The following is a 19,885-nucleotide window of genomic DNA, read 5'->3' as shown; positions in this document are numbered from 1 at the left end:
CTGCGGTCACATGAGCACGAGTTTACACAACAAGGCTGTGAAGGCGAACTAGTTGGTGACATTTAGTATTCTCATTTAGCCACTTGTTGGCAACCGCCTTTTGTATGACACACAAGAGCTTCAAAATTCAATCTGCCGACGTATTTTATATGTCGAAGAACAAAACATTGAAATGTCTTTGACTTGTGTTAAACACGGACCTAATTTAAAACTGGAAGTGAACAAAAATGTTTAGGACTCATTCCAGCATGCTGCATACCAGGACCCTGAAACTGAAGCGGCTAAATGGAATCCAGCCATCATTGATGTTAATATTTACACCTGTGCGTCTCCTACTGGGACATGTGGCCCTTTGAAGCTTATTTAGAGACAAATCGATCGTGTTACTTTGGAGCTGGTTACCTTCTTAGCGTTGGCTAGTAAGATAGCTACTTAGCCAAACTAGCTATAACCATCTTGGTGAACTATCATTACTCGGCTATCCTTATGACCTTCCAACATAATGCTGCAGGTTTGCTCATATTAAGAGGAAATGAACGTGTTTGGCCGATTGTAGCTTTTAAGTTCCACTCTCGTAACTTTTTAAATGTAGACAATTGTTACTCTATAGGCTGAAAGCTATAAGTTGATCACCTTTTTACCCATCTGCCCTTTTACTAATCAGATGAACCAGTGAACTTAGTGTAATTCAGCACCAACTAAGCAAAAACTGAAGAAAAACTGAAAAGTTGTATTTTGTTAAAGGCATACATCAGGGGACTACATTTCCTCTAAACCTGTAATTTGATGAATAATTTGATTATAATTTCTATTTATACCCAAAGAATATGCTATACATGTCATTCTTCAACCATTGCTTGAGATCTGTTCATCTGATAATGGCTGTGTAAGCTTTGCTTTTTAACGAGGACACCTTCTCTTCACGCCCAGATAATATTTCCTCCGCTGCGTAATGTACCCCTCGTTCTCGGACAATAAACACCACGTCTTTTCAACCATCCACTTGCCCTTCGGTATCAGAATGTGGAGTCCAGTAAATGAACAGTTAATACTAGCTCCGGTATTCAAGCTCCTAATCATAAAAAACATGCATAAAACTGTCCTGTTTTCTTACAGTCAACAAGTTCATTTGTTGTCTAACAGGTGCTTATTAACTGCGGTGGGAGGAGGAGGAGGAGGAGGAGGAGGAGGAGGAGGGTGACCTGTGAACAGACTGGCTCTGTCCTTGCACTTCATGGTGGTCCATCTGCTGCGCAGGCCTGACCGTCTGACTGACTGTCTCTTTTTTGCTGCTCCAAAGTCGTCTCCATACCCGTCTGTTTAGTCAGTCAGATGATCAGTCTGTCGGTCGTCTGTCTGCTTGTCTCACCGCCTTTCACACACATGTGATTCTGGTCAAACATGTTTCTGTCCCAAAGCCTGAGCTGGAGCCCGGAAGTGGCGTTGACTGACGAGTTGCAAGCTGCAAAGCAAAGGATCACTGATGAGAGTTGTGGTTTTATGGGCTTTTTTATTTTTTATTTTTTGCTGGTGTGGGTACACTACACATAACCTCATACATAAAGTTATATCTCAATAAGTAGTCTTTCTGACTGGTTGTATTGGCTTGCAGTGGTGGTATGTGTATGTATGTTCAGCAGGTAGGGGTGACATAAGAGACCCTCCACAATAACAATATGCTGTAATGTAAGTAACATAAATTTCCGTGTTTCTGTGAACACGGCATCACTCTTCCGTTGCGTGAACTGCTTATAATCTTCCGTTAAGACCGGTTAGGATGCATCTCAACTAAACGGAACTCTCCAGTTATCAAACGTGTGAATTTGCCAAATATCCCCCCTTTGTTGTAATCTCCTAAACTATTTAGACTGAAATTGCTCCCGTAGCTGTGCCTACGGTATGAATGTGATAGAATCTGAATTGTAAGTCGCTTTGGATAAAAGCGTCTGCTAAATGACTGTAATGTAATGTAATATCTATTAGCCAGTCTAGCCACACCATCCTGTAAGTGTCTTGGCAAACTATTTAGCTAGCCACTGACCTATTATGATAATGCTCGCCAGATTTGCTAGTTAGCCACAGTAGCCTATAACTGTCTAGGCGAGTAGTTAGCTAGTCTCATGACCCGTCCAAGATTATGCTTGCTAGTTAAGTAAGCTAGTTAGACACAATAGCCGTGTGTGTGTGTGTGTGTGTGTGTGTGTGTGTGTGTGTGTGTGTGTGTGTGTGTGTGTGTGTGTGTGTGTGTGTGTGTGTGTGTGTGTGTGTGTGTGTGTGTGTGTGTGTGTGTGTGTGTGTGTGTGTGTGTGTGTGTGTGTGTGTGTGTGTGTGTGTGTGTGTGTGTGTGTGCGCGTGTGCGCGTGTGTGACTGTTGAGCTAAGATATTTAGATCGACTGAAGCTTAAAGTCAATTCTATATATCAACATGTGTGTTATTCATATGGATAGAAATACAGAGTAGGATTCAAATTAAAGACCAATGTTAGTATTCACTCCATGGGTCTTCTCAGAGTAATGTTTGTTTAGCTGACACAAAGAGACGGACATTAACCCCTGTTGGTCTGCCGTTGAGCTGGTGGAGCCCTGCAGGAGGCCCTGGCTCAGACTGTGTGGAACCAAGGTCACCCGCTGATCTGGCCCCTGATTTCACTACGTGACCCCGAGCTGCCGGCCTGAGGCAAAGTGTGATATGCTCAAGATAGATCAGTGTTGTTTTGATAGCTTATTGTGTGATCCAAATGGGGTTTTCAACCTGAATTGCTTTAAAATCTTTAACAAAACAATGTTGGGTGATCTTTAAGCAACGGTTGTTCATTTATATTATTTTTCATTCAAAAAGCAAACAATATACCACATTCTTGTGGTGTTTTTGCACTTGAAATGAAAAAAAGTCTGAGTGTCCTGATCGTCGCAAGACTTTTGATAAACTAGGAATATGTGGATTAATTATGGAACATTATTAATTAAGGAAAATTAGGACTTACAATGAGGATTCCACTTTGATGGTTTCGTTGAAATGACATGTAACTAAAACTGTAACTGGAAGCAATCGAATCTAAGTCAAGTAATAGTTCTTCTTCTTCAGTACAATCTTATGACACCCTTTTTATCCCTGACAGGAACTTCGACCGAGTAAGCTGTCTTTACTCGCTTTTGCCCATCAAAGGATAATTATGGCAATTGTAAGGTAAGCGAGGTTGTAAATTCACAGTTTAATTCGTATTTACATGTAAAAATTAGACGACTAATTTATTCACAAGAATCTGTTCAATCTGTTTTACAAGACTTGCCACTTAGTTGTGTGCAAGTGAGTGGAGGAGCTGTTCAAGTCTGTAAAATGTGAACATGTTAACGAACTCTTTTATAATCTCAGCTGTTTAAAGCTTCTGCAGGTCTGCGACTAAATCCATTCACACGGATCAAGTGCAGGTTCAACTGATGGGGTTGAGGTCGTTCAGGTCTATAAAACGTTAACTGTTTATAAACTCGCTTCTATTTTAGACTGTTTAAAACCGGCTTTTTTTCCAGTCAGCGCTCCGTGGAGCCAGTAACATGATTGGACGATAGCAATTCTGCATGCTGTGCCGTGGCTTTGTGTCACTGTGTAATTTTAGTTCAACAATAAAATAAAAATGCAACTGTTGTCAAAGGAATTTGCAGGCTGTTGTTAGTCATTGCTCGTGCCTCATTCTTTTTTAAAGCTGGCTTTATGAGGTCATATGTTCTCTGGATCCTGATAGCTCGTCATATCTTCTCTTTGGGTTTGTCACATGGACACCAACGTCTAAACTGCCAAACAAAGATGAACAGTTTTGACCGTGGGTTTGTGTCTTTGTCCTCCTGACTGTAGGTGTATGCACGTGCTTGGGTTGCTGCTTGCAGCTTTCTCGAGAACCAACCATGCGAACGACTTCATACTCAACACTGCGCTTCCTTTGGGTCTTGAGCAATACACCTGCCATGACATAAATACGTCATAAATCAAAGTCTCACGGTCAGAAACACACTCTGGGTCACCGGGAAGAGAACACGAGGGGGAGACTTTGCTGTTCCCCCATCTAAAAGGGCCCCCGACAGCTTTACATTCATGATGATGTTTAGATATGAAATATATCATCTTACTTTTCTAACTCATTGTAACCCGAAATACCTCACAAAAGCCCCCCAAAGCACTTAAAAATATGCAACTGAACCGGTTTTCTTCTACTTCAGCAGAAAATATTGTGGTGCTGCATTTAGACATGCCAAGCCTGCCGAGTGTGAAGTCAATTTGAAGGAGCGGTTCTCGAGATATGCGAAGGACAGACCGAGATTCCTTGCTTTTTAGTTGGATACAATTTTCTTAAAGAGCTCTAACCCCAAAACCAGATAAACACGACGTTATGTTTGTGTATGTTATTGGTGATAGCTGGTGCGCCTGTAAAAGAGGCCTGCTGAAACAGACACCTTCTTCTCACGCAATGACCATAACCACATTTGACCTTCAGTGTGTGTGTATGTGTGTGTGTGTGTAAGTGTGTCACATGTGTTCGTGAATGAATCTGTGAGCTTTTGGTTTGCTCATTTCTCAACATAGAGGTCTCCCTCTAATGAGGCTGAAGGTAGAATATTAGAATGGCTTTAATGAACAGACTAAGCCTGCTTAGTGGCTTCACACATGTCAGCTTTAACCCGCTGCAAAATAAACATTCCCCTCTTTCATGGGAATGCTCAGCTCCGGAGCGGCATTCTCAGCTGCACCGGGAGCGTTTTCTGGAAAACCGATCGCCTAGAGAGGGAGTTGCTCTTGCTTAGCACAGTCTCACTTTTGGCATTCGGCCAATGGTACGAATTGTTATGGCTGTCTTTGTTTCACTGAATTACTGTCTCAAATTATAATGGAGATACTGATACAGGGACAAACCATTTCCCTGTTCCCTTTATCCCCGTAAAACTACAGACTCTCTCAATACCTCTTAATTTACTGATAATGACTGCATGCATGGTAAGATGTACTGTATCCACACATGCAAGCACAGACACACACAGTTCTGTTCATACACAAATGTTCTGTAGCCTTAAAGTCTTAAACTTTCTCATCAATATATGCACCAATAAGTGGAAAACTGACACAAATTAAAACACGATTACAGACAAATAGAAATATGTTGATGTATGATGAAGAAAGTACACGAGTAGTAAAGGACAACCACTTCTTGCACCTGTAGCTTCAGTTAAATAGTTTTGTTGCTGAGAGTTGTATCGGTCAGACCCGGCATGGTGAGAAGCTGTGACACAGACGTCCACACTTTGTCATTGGTTAGTTATCTGCAAGGCCGCTTGCTGTCGCTCTCAATCATCAAAAAATTACTTTTCAACACTCGGCTCTTGAACCACAGCTGGCTTCACCGAATATGACGGATCACTTCTCAGCATGTTCTCAGTTCACACAAATGCGCTAATGTTAGCTGGTGAGGCAGCATTGATGAGTTGTGGGAAATGTGGTTTGATGGCACACTTTTTTGTGTAGTGAGAAGGCTTCACTGATATTCAGATTGACTACAAATACCAGAATGGTTAGAGCTAGACGACATTTGTAACATAGACGGCACACAAACGGACACGCACACACTCTCAGACACATGATTGTGTGTTATGTAGAGCTGTCACGTGAATATGTGCACGTGCTTGCAGACGCACAATGCTTAGCGAGAGTTTCCCGGTGGTTGTCAGCAAGACAATCTGTCAGATAAGTTTGTCGAAGCAGACAATGTGAAGATGGAGTGAAAGCATCCTCTCTTGGTTGATTAAGTGCCTCCTGTTTTACCACGATTTATAATTCAGGTCCTTGTGCACCACTGGGACAGGAGCAGCATGTCGGCTGAGATATAAAGTGATCAACGGTATCCCTCTATGGACGGTAACCCAACTATTTGATAGGTTGAGTCTGTGCGTGTGTTTGTGTGACGGCTCCGACTGATCTCAGAGCTGACCAGGAACTTCTTTTTATGTTCCTCTCTCTTTCCCTTTTTCATTTATGAAGCAGATTAATAAAGGATAAATCAAAATGTCTGATCACAAAATATGAATGCTTGAGTTATATAACATAACTATGGCCACTCTAGGGTTCGTGATGGAACATTATGTAAGAATCCATTCATTGATTTTAGGCTAAAGTAAAGAAGCCAAATGTCTTTGTGTTTTGTGAACAGCTGGATAATATATCTATCCTTGCTATTATTTATCTTTTTCATTTATCATCTTTTCTGGTAACCTTTAAAAGGAGTCACAATTTGCTGTAAATCTTAAGTCTACTCTCAGACTGATCCTTTGTGCCCAGTCATGATATTTATCCCCTTGCCAAATGACAATTTCAATCCAACCAGAATAAATAATAAAAGATCCATCTGGCCACACCAAGCTATGCCCTGTCTCTTCCTTTTGAGGTGTCCTTCAAGAACTGCTGACATGCTCTCACTCAGTGCTGTTCTTCCCCAATGGTGATTTGTTACCAAACACGCCCGACCGTTTGGCTCGCAGATGTGAAACCTCAGACTGCCAGACCATAACAAAATGTGAATAATCTGACACGGTATTCCAGACCCCTCCGATGATTCAGCAGCTAAATTGATCCCGACACCTACTGATTGCATTCCCAGAACCCCAGTGCATCCCTTCACTGGCAGGACTATGTGAGGGTGCGTGTGTCAGTGGGAGCGTGGAGGTGATAATCAGTTGTGGCAGGAGGGACTTTCTCGTCCCTGTTGTTGTGCCGTGTGGAGCTGTCCTGGGCAGGGACTCCCAGTTGGTCTCTTTATACTCACCCCCCTTTCTGTCGTCCCCTGAGCCCACCTCTTCTGCTATTCCCTCTTAAACTTCACTCAGTCAACCTCCTGTTTCCCTTTGAAGAGGCTCTGTTTTCCCCATCTTTTGACACTCGAGAGAAGAGGGGAAGTGAAGGCACGTCTTGGAAGTGTACATTGCGTGGTTTGTAGGGAAAGAGAGGGCTGGAGAGAAGAGGCTAAAGGGTGCTTTGCTGCCTTTGCTGCCTTTGCTGCTGTCGATCAGGAGTAGCTGAGTGGAAGAGCCCCTGCTGAAGCTTTTCTTCCTGCTGGCCTTTCTATCATCTGTCCATACAGTAAGGGGAGAGAAAATCAGAGCGTGCTAGGGAGGGTCGACTCATCAGGATAGCTGTCTTGGGACTGCGGTAGTTATTTTCGAGGGGGTGTGTGTTTGGGGAAGTTAAGGGTGTTAAGGCTGCAGGTGGTGTTAGGGAGTTTGTTTTTAAGCTTGGGATCGGACAAGTAGCACTGAGAGTGTCAAGAGAGGCCATACAAAAATGCTGGGAAAAGGACAAAGTGGCGGATACCCCCCCGAGACAACAAGTGAACTCTTGCAGAGGTAAGAGAAAGTTATGTCCACCACACAATCTGAAGGTGTAGTAAAGGCACATGCCTGGTGCTCACATGGCTCTATGAAGAAAAGAAAAAAAGTAGCTGTGGTGGTGGGAAGTGTTTCTTGGAAGATGAATTGTACTGGAATGTCCGCCCGCACGAAATGTCCCGCAATGCATCTGGTCTGAATTATACGTCAATAAAACTATTACCTGTAAGTCTCAAAACTAAGTATTTGGATATTTCCTATAAAGTAGCATTTCATTTCATTCAAGATTTAATTAATTCCATGTTGTGGACAACATACAGATGTTTTTGCATATAAGTAAAGACTGAGTACTCCTCTAGAAAGTTGCAAGACAATTATTGCAGTAACTTCTATAATACACAAATATTTATATACATCCTTGCAACTAACAAGCGTAATTTTATTCCTCTTATTAAGTACCTACAATTTGTGACTTGTTTTCATGTAAACCAATCAAATTTTAATTGGCTTTAAATTCTTTGTAACACAACTCAAGTTTTCCACTTTATCAGCTTTAATAATAACTAAAATCAAATATAAATATAAAATATAATTACCATGACTATCATCTATACGAATACAAACATGTTACAAGCACACATTTGTTTTACCCTTATCACATTAGGATTTTAAAAGGTTTGATATTTGTATATTTCATATTATTAACTGAACTACTTGCTGCTATATTATCAATCTTAAAATCAGCATCTTTACCGGCAGGGGAAGAAATTGTATTTTCTCAAAATGGGTAATGTCCATGATTAAATCTTTATTGCTTAGTTAAACTCAGGCAACCTTTTTTAAGTGAATGTGTTTATCAATACAAATCATTTCCTGTTAGATAAATAGAAATGATGAGATAAAATGTGTTTTTTGTTCATGGTTCTATGTATTGCATTCATAGAACCACAGAATTCATTTGAACATACCTTCTCTATATCTGCCTACTTTTCTTGGCAATGTGTTGATTTGGAACTGGGGAATTTCAACGTAAAGTCTCTAAAACCAAAAGGCATCTGGTGAAGTAATTGAAGTCGGGCTTCTTGCCGTGAAAGCATGTCAAAGCTTTACATTCAGTCCGTCTGCTCCGCTGCATAGCTGCATCTCAGCACCGGTTGAGGTTACGAGACGGTTGACGTATCGCACAGCTAAACCCAATCCAACAAAAATGTGCTTTGCTGCATTGAGTGTTAATTAAGTGAGGACTGAATGGTTCTTTCTTGTCTTTATGCATTAGTATTGTTATCTACTTTAGCAAACAGTGATGGGGACAAGCATGTTATTGGCCTTAAAGATTGAATATCACATTTCAGACAGTATAGGAATACACTGTCTTAAATCTGAAATTCAATCAACATGTAGTTATCCTACTGTAATAATATACTCAGCCTAGACATGTTTTTTCCCCCATTTTCTAATCAAGTCAAGTTCATTTATACAGCCTAATATGTTTTGGCCTATGTAACAGTAACAATGGTACCTGGCCGAGCCCAAGCTTTCTAAGCAAAACTCACGAAAGAAGCCTAATGAATATGAAAATAATATATATATATTTAGGGAGAAACAGTGGTCTAGACTACTCAATGAAAGATTCCCCACCTTGGACAATCAGGGGTGCAATTGGTTCTGTAGGCAATTACAAAATAACTAACAAAAAGTCAACGAACAACAATAACATGAAGTGTAATTATAATAGAAATACAGACTCAAACAGTAGGATCATAGAAAGTCAAATTCAGATATAACAAAACCAATATAATCAAATATTAAATCCAAGGTGTCAGTTGCAGTCATTTCTGTACGTATTTAATTTATATACAATTAATATAATAATACATACAAATCCATTGTGCAAAGCAGAATATGAGGAAAATAATTAGTTGCATTAGGACTACTAACACGTTATGGGATGTTTCCTAAGCAGTCAGTAAGACAAGGAAACATGCAGATAACATAAGGCCTGCAGGGTAAAATACAAGGCCGTCACTTTTAGGCACAACTCCTCATATAGTCCGAACATGTTGAACTCATTTTGATCTGAAAAGACAATCTAGAGACACACATTGGTCATTGCTCTAGCATGTCCGTATACGTGTTGCTGATCCTCTGTGACTGTTGAGAACATGAACCGCTGTCTACACTTGAAACAGTAACAGTGAAAATCATCAAGATAAAACAAAAAGGGTCAATCCACTATAATGAAGCTCTGTACTGTGGACCAGGCAAGCCAGATCTTGAAACTACTCAGAGACGAATGATATGATGAATAATTATGGGACTGAGAGAAATGGCTGGAGTTGTAGTTTTTCTTTTGGTTTGAGGAAGAATACTCTGATGGACTGTACTTCAGATTTGTAGTCAAAGAGATTAGTTAAGCATGGTTAACATATATTGTCTCATTATTTTCACGTGAGCGGTCCCTTCCCTCTTTCACTTTCCTCATCTTACCGCTCCTTCCCACCTGCTGGCTCTATATCACTCTGGCAGCATGTTACAGAAGGAAACGTTGTCTAAGCAAATTGTACCTTGTACCACAGTCCCTGCAGATCTTCATCAGCACACTGACGTGTGAAAATGCCACAGGAAAGGTAAATCCCACTGAGTTGTGGTTTTAAGTAATTTTTTCCGCTTTATAGAGGTTTCACGCTTTGTGTTTATAGGGTTGAGCTTTTTTGTCCCCGTGCACTGTGGAGCCAGCAAAGCCGCAGCTATTAATGAAATAACCTGAAGGCACCAAACGTTGTTATATTGCCTTTCTGATGCTTACGGTTGTAAAGGAAACCTCTTGCTGTGCAGCACTATAGAATAAATCCTTCAGATGTTGTCTTGCCTTTTCGTTTTGTTGCTAATTGTAAAAACTGCTAATTATTTCATTTCACTTCTGTCACTTATGCCAATTGCAACAGCATTAGAACAGAAGTAATGATTGAGTAACGGGAAAATAACATTTGTTTTTATAATTCTTCACCCCACCCTCTGGTTTATTAATTTTTACCCAATTTAATATATTCACCCATGCTGACTGAAAACGAATACTGTGGTGGCATCGTCACTGATTTAATGGAAACAAGCTATTCATTTTGTGCAATTATTTTATACATTCTTAAGCTAATAATATTTGTGAGTTGAATCTTGCACCTTTTAGGTTTGTTATCATGAAAGAGGATTTCCTGCTGCCTAGAGCAGGAGTGTGTTTTTTCTTTTTAACTGATCTACAATCTGTCCATCCGAACATCTATCTCTGTTTGTCTCACTGGGTATGGTTATATATATATTTCAAAATATTAGGACAAATCTCCACAGCTAACTTAACCTGACTGGAGAAGTGAGATTTACGGTCCGATCCCACCGAAGGTCATCAACGAGAGCTAATCTGGTGGGCTTTCCCGCGCCTCATATGGCTCTGCCCAGATGCTTGTCTGGACTTAGCTGTGGCCATTGATTAGGGAGCTGCATGGCTTTACAGCTCTGTGGCATAGTGGGTCTCCTTTGAAATCCGTGGAATTTGTTTGAACAAGGCTGAGCAAAAGAAATGCAGTCAGTGTTTTATTTTGTTGTTTCAGAGAAGGACACAGACGCTTCGTTACGCAACAGTGGTTGATAGTTTACCCGTACAGGCGAGGGGGTTGTAGTAAAGAAAAGCAATGTATAAACAACTTGTCTATTGCCTTCTACAAAAAGATTTAGAAATGAGGAGGATGTTTGTGAAATTAACATAAAATCCTCACAGAGACTAGATGGTATCTCCTCATCAGCAACACTTCTTCTCAGTACCTTTAGCTACAGAAGGCATAGATTAGTTATTCCCTGGTCTTAGGTGAGAAGAGTTTTTTCTCCTTTTGCTTTAAAAGATTAATATTCATTGTGTCGCCTCCTGTAGTCGTACTACTCAGCCTCCCCCACCACCACCACCACCTTAAGCATGTGTTCATTGCTGTGTTGACACGTGGCAGCAACTGTGGCTAATCTTGATGTTAAATGGCTGACAGTTGCATGGCACCAGGCTGGGGCCTCTGAGGCCTCATAGTTACCAGGGCCCTGTTGGCATGTTCTTTGGTGGTGACACAAGTCAAGTCTGGGGACATCCTGTAATTACATCAGTAAATCAGCATCAGATTGTTATGAACAAAAACACCCACGATATCAGCCGAAATGACAACGTTGGGCTGTGAGAAGAAGAATGTACCATTCCCTCCAGCGTAGAGGGAAATGATCTCATTTGTTCAAATGAAATGCTAGAGGCAGGTTCATTAACCTTTCTGTGTACAATTCAAAGTGACATAAGAACAAAAAAAACAGAAACTTTTTTTTGCCGTACATCTATGAGAGAAGGTTGCTATTTAAATAGATATCTTGGTTACTGTATATTTAAAGGTGCTGTCACTCTTTTGCGTAGATTGCAGTGTTTGCCACAGGGTTTTGTGAGGCTATGTTGGATGGATCTCGAACCCTCTAGTGGGGTCCAAGGGCATTTTATTGTTGTACATTTTAAAATGAAATTCATCAATCTGGTGCACTCTGAGAGAAAAAAGGGGCTAGACCTATGATGTGCTATTGTGCTATTGTTTAAGAGGTGGTAGAATGTAACTAATTACATTTACTCAAGTACTGTACTTAAGTACAATTTTGAGGTAAATGTATTTTACTATTGTTTTGTAACTTTATGCTTCTGCTCCACAACATCTCATACATAACTACATTTAGTTGTCAATATTAGTTACTAGACTACTTTGGAGGTACAGATATACAAAATACAAATCAACTAATAAACTATGATGTAATATTAAGTAGCATATTATTAGTAGCAATTATTACAGTTGTGAAAACTAACTCCACTTTTACCAACACATTAATGCATCAATAATTAAAATCCATTGGTATAGGCCTACCATAGATATATTATTTGAAATGGGCCATTCTGCATAATTAGTATACTTTTGCTTTTGGTACTTTAAGTATATTTCGATGCTAATACTTTTGTAATTTTACTTAAGTAACATTTTGAATGCAATGGACAAAGTGGACTTTTTAAACAATTATTAGGAAACACTGGATTGGTTGATTGGTTGGTTTGTTGTATTAATTTTGTTTTAATTTTATATTGTTTTGCTATAACAGAAATTGTGCAACCTTGTGATGTAAGATTTCATTCTTAAAGATCAACAGATATCCAGCAGCACTGTAGACGTTTGCCTTTGGTTCTCCTCCTGCAGCGTATTGCTATGTCTTCGTGGAGAAGGGTTTACAGGCGTTGAGTTCGCAGACTTAGCAGGGCTAACTATCTGGAACAATGGGAGTGGACAGAGTTAAAGAGGCTTAAATGTCTTCATTCGCTGTATCAACATTAAAAGATGGCAACGAGGAAAGAGTGTTGCCAAATATTTCCCTCTGGATATATTTACCGATGAGATTTACACATACCTTGAACAGGCTTGAGTGGGATAAAGCAGTTAATCCTGAAACCATCACAGTTTTAGGGTTTTGTTCTGGGGGCGCCATAAACGAAGCTGTAATGTGACTCATTTGCAAAAATGTCAGCTTGTACAATAGTAATACAGCTTCGATGTAATGTTTGTAATGTCTACCACAAAACCGGTAAAGATTAGCAGGTTTATAAAGAGAGACAGTTACCGTATTTAGATTGTTACAGTTTTGTTAGTACAGGGCTCCAAAAGCCTTCAGCTTCAACATCTTTCCATAGTGAGTTTGACTTGATTACATTGAAATCGTTTGTCAGTGCAGGTGTGACATCTTCACACGGTAAATAAACTGTAAACACATGTTCTTTTTGTTCTTTTACTCCCTCCAAAACCAAGCAGGAGTTGACCTCAGCTGAATCTACTGGACACAATCAATCAAGTCCTTAGGGATCAGCTCTTCGTCACTAGCTTCCCCGTCGTTGATGCTTAAATATATGAGCTGGCAGAGTGTAAAGGTCTCGGTGTAAGCACATCTAAATTTAAAGAGTTGTTCATATGAAATGAAGTGCACTCCCACATGGTAAATATTAAATGCAGGCAGTAAGACTCATGTGTGTGTGTTTTTGTTTGTTTGTTTTTGCATATTTATGTAGGTTTTGTGTATGCATGTCTTTCTATGTGCATGAAATTATATGATAAGAAAATTCAGTATATTTTACACTTCCAAAATAACATAATGACGGCACAGATAAGAGCAACAAAACCTCGTCATTCTTGTATATCATTTTCAACCGGCTGACTTTTGGGGGAGATAAAAGGGAAAATGACATCACTGTGGTCCTTCCCCCATCAATTCTCGTGGACATCAGATGATCCCATATCTTTGTGTATTAATCATTGCACTGCCACGCCCCTTGGACTCTAATAGCAGAAGAAGAAAAATATGCTCTCTCAAAAATGTCCACTTGAGTTTTTCACCATTCTGTTGATCAGGTACTGTAGGTTCTAGGTAGTGTAGGTAGACTGTGGTACGTGGGCACTTTGCTTGAATTCAGATGATTAATTCCCACGTTAAGGTTCTATGAGTCACCATAAATGAGTCAGACACTGTTTTAAGCACCTGTCAATACTGCCACCGCTGCACTATTTTCGTCTGACAAGGCTAACATAAGTAGGAGGCCTCTGCTACTTGTTGTCAATCAGATGCTTTTGGTATTTGTTAGATAGTAAAGGGAGGGAAGAGGGAGGATTAAATGCTGCTGCTACTCTGCATGGCACATATACAGAGTCGCTTTTTTGACACTTCAGACAGTGTGGAAAAGTCCATACTGACATTTTTGTCACTTTCCGGAGCTGCTTCACAGTAAAAACATTTCACGTCTTTAGGTGAAAAAGAAAATATTTGCACAAAATGTACTTTATTTTCTATGTTATACACCAAAAAACAAAGGAGACCTTGCTGAGCTGAGGGAACAGTGTTAAAGAATGAAGATATTTTGTCTCGCCAGGCTGCAGAGCTATAATCATTTTTCTAACCAGAGTGAAATTTTCCGCATACAAAGATATGTTCAACAGTTGGCCAGCTTGTCGGTATTCAGTGTGGTCACAAATTCAGTCCAAACGCGGCATGTGGGCATGTGGGCATGTGGGCATGTGCAGATGCCAAATTGTCATGCCTTTTGACCCCCACAAACCCTCGTATCTACATAAACGTGAAAGTATAATGTATGCTTCAGCAAACAAAACATTCAGAAAACAAAATCATTTGCTGCAGGAGGGCTTCTTAACAATGAAAAGTGACCAAATAAACTAGAATTTAGATGTTTTTATGTCTTTATTCTCAGCTCTCTTGTTATGTAGTATATAATGCTATGGTAAAAGCCTTTGGAGAATGTATTGAAAGCAGTTGCCCTCCTGGTAAGAGAGTAGGGCTTTCTAAGTGACGCATTATAACGCCCCCTGTTTTAAGTCTAACGCAGCCACTCTGCTCTGTGAGGCTCCACCAACAGCTGAGGCCCGAGGGGAGATTGTAGCACGCGTGCTCACCCCAAAGGCATGTTGCTTTTGTCCAAGCAGTGACAGGGGCCAGAACACAGTACATCAAATTTACAGTTCCTCTGCCACACACAGGTGCAGCACGCACACACACACACACACACACACACACACACACAGCCTTTTGGACGGCACAATGAATATATATAATATAGATTCATATTTTTCTCAGTCTAAAGCTAGATAACTGCTTTATTTGTTCTGTACAAGTAAGTAAATGAAATAATTTAAGACGGACTGGTTAAAAACAACACATTTGGTCTTTCCAAATGGAAATGATGTGTGTTTGTTTGAATAAATAGTGGGGAAGTGACCTGCCACTGTAAGAGCATGGACATTGTTTATTACTAATGTAGGCTTTTTTAGGAGTTTTATGTGGGGCAGCTCCTCTGCAGGTGAGCTGCATTAGCATTTACTGGGCAGGGGAGTGAATGATATCTTTCCCAGATTTGTATGGTATATTGAGCAAAAGTAATAATATTGAGTGTTTATTTATACAAACTGCGTGTGTGTGTATGTACTACTGTATGTCTGTGGGAGCCTGTGGTTGTAGAGGCAATGCATTGTCAACACATCTGGCACAAACTAGTACGAACAATGACTTTGTATTTGTGCGTGGTGAGGATCTCTGTAAACACAATCCCTTCTCAGCAAAAATCAAAAGAGCTAGACTGTTAGTGATCATGTTGAATTAGAGCTTGAATTCTACCACTATCAGGTGGACCCCATCCCATCAGCAGGGCTGGCTATGTATAGGTCCATAATAGCAGAGATGCCAGGCTCAGGCTCTTGCAGAAGGAAGGCGTAGTGTTAATTACCTCCCTATAATTATTCATAATCGCCAGATAAATGATCACTTAGTGAAATATGATTCATCCATTCTGACGTTAATGGGGAGGGAGGGGCAGTGCTTTGTGCCAGGGAGATGTTTATGTGTTTGTTAGGCCACAACGCTTTGAATTATCTTGCCTTAGGGGAAAAGTCAGCTGGTTCGGCTTCAGCTGTATCAAATGGTTGATATGATGTCAAGCCTACTCATAACTTTGTCAAGTGTTAAGATGTTTGATGTAGTAACAGTGTGATGTACTGTTTGCTAAGAACTTGAACCAGGTTTTGTGCCTTCCTCTCACGCTGAATTACATATACCTTTGATAATTACAATGATACAAACCTAACAGTGCGACATGGGGAAATTCTTTTTTTGGCTTAAGGTAAGCAAGTCATCTGTTTGTGGTAGGCTGGCCTTTAAGTCAAGGGAGTATGTGACCCAAGGGTGGAGGTGATAAAACATTGGTATTTCACAGTGGTAGTGTAATCTGGCCACAGGGATAACAGTTTTATCCCCAGCACGTTGGCAACTTCTTAAAAAGCTAATTCATAAAGGTCACCAAGCCATATTTAATCACCAAGTTGATCCACTATCACATCACTGTAATAGAACAACTTTGGAGTATTTAAAAGGGTTATGACATATTATCTAATCCCATTTGTCCCATGTTCTTCGTCAATGTCATCCATCCAAATTAGGGTTTTTTAACAATGTTACATGGACACATGTCCTTGTAAATATAACAGTTTATGGCCTGGAGGAGTTCAGGGCCAGCCTACTTTAGAAGTTGCCTTAGTTGGAAACGCGTGCATTGCTGAACTCTGGTTGATTGGTAAATTTACCGTCACACACATTCCCACATAACTTGTACAGTATGTGGTACGTATATTTTCTGGCAGTTTCCCTTTTTGCATTGTTCATCCTAATGCAATACAACAATGCCGCATTGGACACAGTAGCGTCTTGGATTTCTAGAAGTAGGCATGAAAGTATTTAATTAAAATAGTACAGTGGTTCCAGACCATGTGTGATTATTCAGTTTATTTATTTCACATGTCTGGCGTGTGTGCAAAGCACTGAAGCAGTACCAAACTGACGTGTTTGTTGGTCGGGCAATAAAGTAACATGTGCTGGTTCTAAAACAAGCTTTTATGTGTTTCGCTTGTCTCACACATCCAGATTTATGGGTCTGGGGTCAGCAGTGTCCTGCAAGGACATATATGTTCTTTTCCATAACTATTACCACCATTAGTCTTACTCCATCTAATTAGTTGCCTGTGTGTTGTCACAGACTCTTGTAAACATGTAGCCGATGAAAGCTTATCAGCGCTGTTCACACTTCAATACCTTTTTGTGTGGCAATGAGTGGCAGCTTGAAGAAGCCCGGTGATTTGTGGCGGTGTTAAAATACAGTTAGACATGTTATAGGGCTGGCTCATGTTGCTGTTTTTTCTCCGACTTCTGAGGCGAAAGGAAAAGCAGGGCGGAGTCAGTCAGATGGTTAAGACTGCTCTCTGTCTGGCACGTTCAGAAATGCTGTCTGTAGGGCACCAGGTGGGAAGTGTATGATCAGACATGCCATATCCCCAACACACCCTCACTTGTCAGACCCGGAGGTTCCCCCTTAGTCCAGATAAATGGAGGTTGTTGCTCCCGTGTGGCATGGTCGATAAATTAGAGATGACGGAAGTAGTTTTTTCTTTTTAAATTAATAAAGTTTTTTACCTTCAGTCCAGTCAGAAAGAATTGGGGCTGAAATACACATTTAAAATGAAACAGTTATGTTTGACGTTAACATGCTGACTTGCAGCTTTAAGGATGTTTGTGAGCGTTCGCATACATATGAGGTGAGCAGTGAGCACGCATAGCCCTATTTTAGCCCCAAATTTTAGGACAATCCAGCAAGGCAATGTTCAGAATCGTAAGGAAAACATTTTAAGTTATGCTATTTCTAGGATATTTTAGGAAAGTTAATGTCTTTTGCAATCAAGGTTGATTATTCTTACTGTTTGACTAATTTTGCAACCCACTGTTTTGATATACATTCCTTTAATGTGCTGAAAACTAGAGGTCATAATGAATGACAAATTAGGGTATATTTAGTCGTGATAATCTTTTTTGGCTCTTATCAGCTGTCTCTCTGTAAATAAGTACGGGTGAATTTGACTTGCGTAGTTGTTCTTGTTGGTAAAGTGTTGATGATGTTGTCTACAGTGTCCGTCAGTTGCTGCGGCGAGAGGAGAGTATTATGTCGCAATTTGTGTTTCCTGGATCTGGTGCAACTTTTGCAATAAGGAGCACTGCAGCTACAGTTACACATTAACCTAACCACTTTTTTCCTGAAGCTATTTCACACGTTAACCACAGATTTTACACCAGTGGGATCCCACAGAACTCTGGAACAGAGTTACATTCAGGGATTAGATTTAAATGGGCTGAGCAGGATGGCAATAGGAAGAGTGGCTCACATGAGACCACATTACCACCAGTGAGAACCACTCAATCTGTCACCAAACCCACTTTGTATTATCTTGCCTGTAATCAAAAACCACGGCACCATGCCGAACTCTCTGTGCCATAATAGTAAACAAATGAATGCCAGTTGATGATAATATATTTTCCAAGCAAAAACTAGTTTTACAATGTATCCCCTCTAACAGAGCTTAACAGCTTTTCAAATGGTGTTTCATTGATTGCCTTTACATCAAAGAAAGATTCAAGGTTGTTGAGAAATATACAGGAAAAGGAAATTAGAGAATGTGTTTACGTACAGTGTAATAACATGATTATAACATGCGTTAACACAGTTGGTGAGTAATAAGGAAAGGGTATGTGCCTCCTTGATGTAAAAGCATATATCTACCTTCAGTCTGCCGTCCTCCATCACACTAATCTGTGATGAAGCCTAACCTCCTCTTAAATTCAAGTGCCATTGAGTGTCTCACAGTGTGGAGCAGCAGGGCTGCACATTTGATTATATTTTGGCTGTAGTGGTGAGTCATCTAAAGGTTTGTGGGTCTGGAGTGAGTGAGCACAAACCTTACATAACACTAAAATAGTTACTTTGGAAACTAGGACAGGTTATGCATCATCGTTTGTATAAGAGAAGTACATCATTCCAAACTGTCATATTTGAGACTGATGAACTTAGGCCAACAACAATAACAGAAACCTTTTTCAGGAATTAGTTGGTGTCACGCTAGTTTGATAGCATCTGTCTAACCAACCAACCAAACAACCTGACTTACACTAATGTACAGTATACTACACAGGCGTCCTCAAAGAGTTACTCCTTTATGTCATGAAGACAACTTTGCATTCTTAATCTCCATTTCCAACATTAACTCTTGGTGCTGGCTCCAAGGTGGAGACAATGTCTATTCCTGGCCTCTGCTATCAGCCTCTACCATACTGCTATCAGGGAGTGTCGGATGAAGAGATGTCTGTGTGTGTGTGTGTGTGTGTGTGTGTGTGTGTGTGTGTGTGTTATCTGGGGAGACACGGCCAAAGAGGAGAAGACAGTGGGAAGGCAGAGAGGGTGAAACAGAAAACACTTAAAATAGGGAGAGAGATGGCGAGAGAGGGGTGTAGATGCATACACAGACAGAGAGAGAAAATGATGCTGTCATGCTTGGCCGTTTGTGGAACAGATTAGGAATCGGGCATACTGATGGGCCACCTAAAATACCCAGTGTGATGAGGGAAGTGGCTTAGAAGGTCTCTGTTTGTCAGCACATAAGGTCAAACCCCATATTGAAGGCCGATTCATCTCCCAAGTGATCAAGTGCACCTCAGGGAGGTGGGAGGGCACAGGTGGTGGCTACTGACTTCCTCTTTGAGATAGCCGTTATTAAGTAATTGGCTGTAATTGCACTGCTGATATGAATCTGTTATCTCCCTTCCACTTTTCTTCTGAGTAACACGATCTGTTTTAATTAGAACCTGTGGAGTCAGAGTACACACTGCAGATAAAATTAATTAAATTGTACTCATGGGTGCTGGTCTGGGACAGCTCAGATACAGCTGTCTCATGAATGTGAAGATAGCATGGCGGTAACCTTCCTGCCTCCTTGCAGTGTGTGGATTTCCCCGTTTCCCCCCTTGCAGATCGTAAAGTGGAGATAAAACCTCTGTATCTCAGATTGGCTCAGTGCGTTGTCTTGCACAGCAGTGCGAATGC

The 19,885-nt window shown here is 40.5% G+C and overlaps 1 protein-coding gene across 1 annotated transcript in view; it reads left to right on the top strand.

Annotated features, from left to right (window-relative positions):
* The first annotated feature begins 5,892 nt into the window (after nt 1-5,892).
* The window catches only part of rbm20 (RNA binding motif protein 20), a 40,908-nt gene continuing 26,915 nt past the window's right edge, over nt 5,893-19,885 (top strand). The window contains exons 1-2 of the mRNA XM_076090841.1: nt 5,893-5,899; nt 7,269-7,380. Of these exons, the coding sequence (XP_075946956.1) occupies nt 5,893-5,899; nt 7,269-7,380 (119 nt within the window). The remainder of the gene's footprint in view (nt 5,900-7,268; nt 7,381-19,885) is intronic.

Source organism: Anarhichas minor, unplaced genomic scaffold (assembly GCF_050575085.1).
Source record: "Anarhichas minor isolate MPS153535 unplaced genomic scaffold, ASM5057508v1 ptg000012l, whole genome shotgun sequence".
Classification (NCBI taxonomy): Eukaryota; Metazoa; Chordata; class Actinopteri; order Perciformes; family Anarhichadidae; genus Anarhichas; species Anarhichas minor.
Note: the sequence above shows the minus strand (reverse complement) of the source record. Positions and strands in the feature narration are given on the sequence as shown.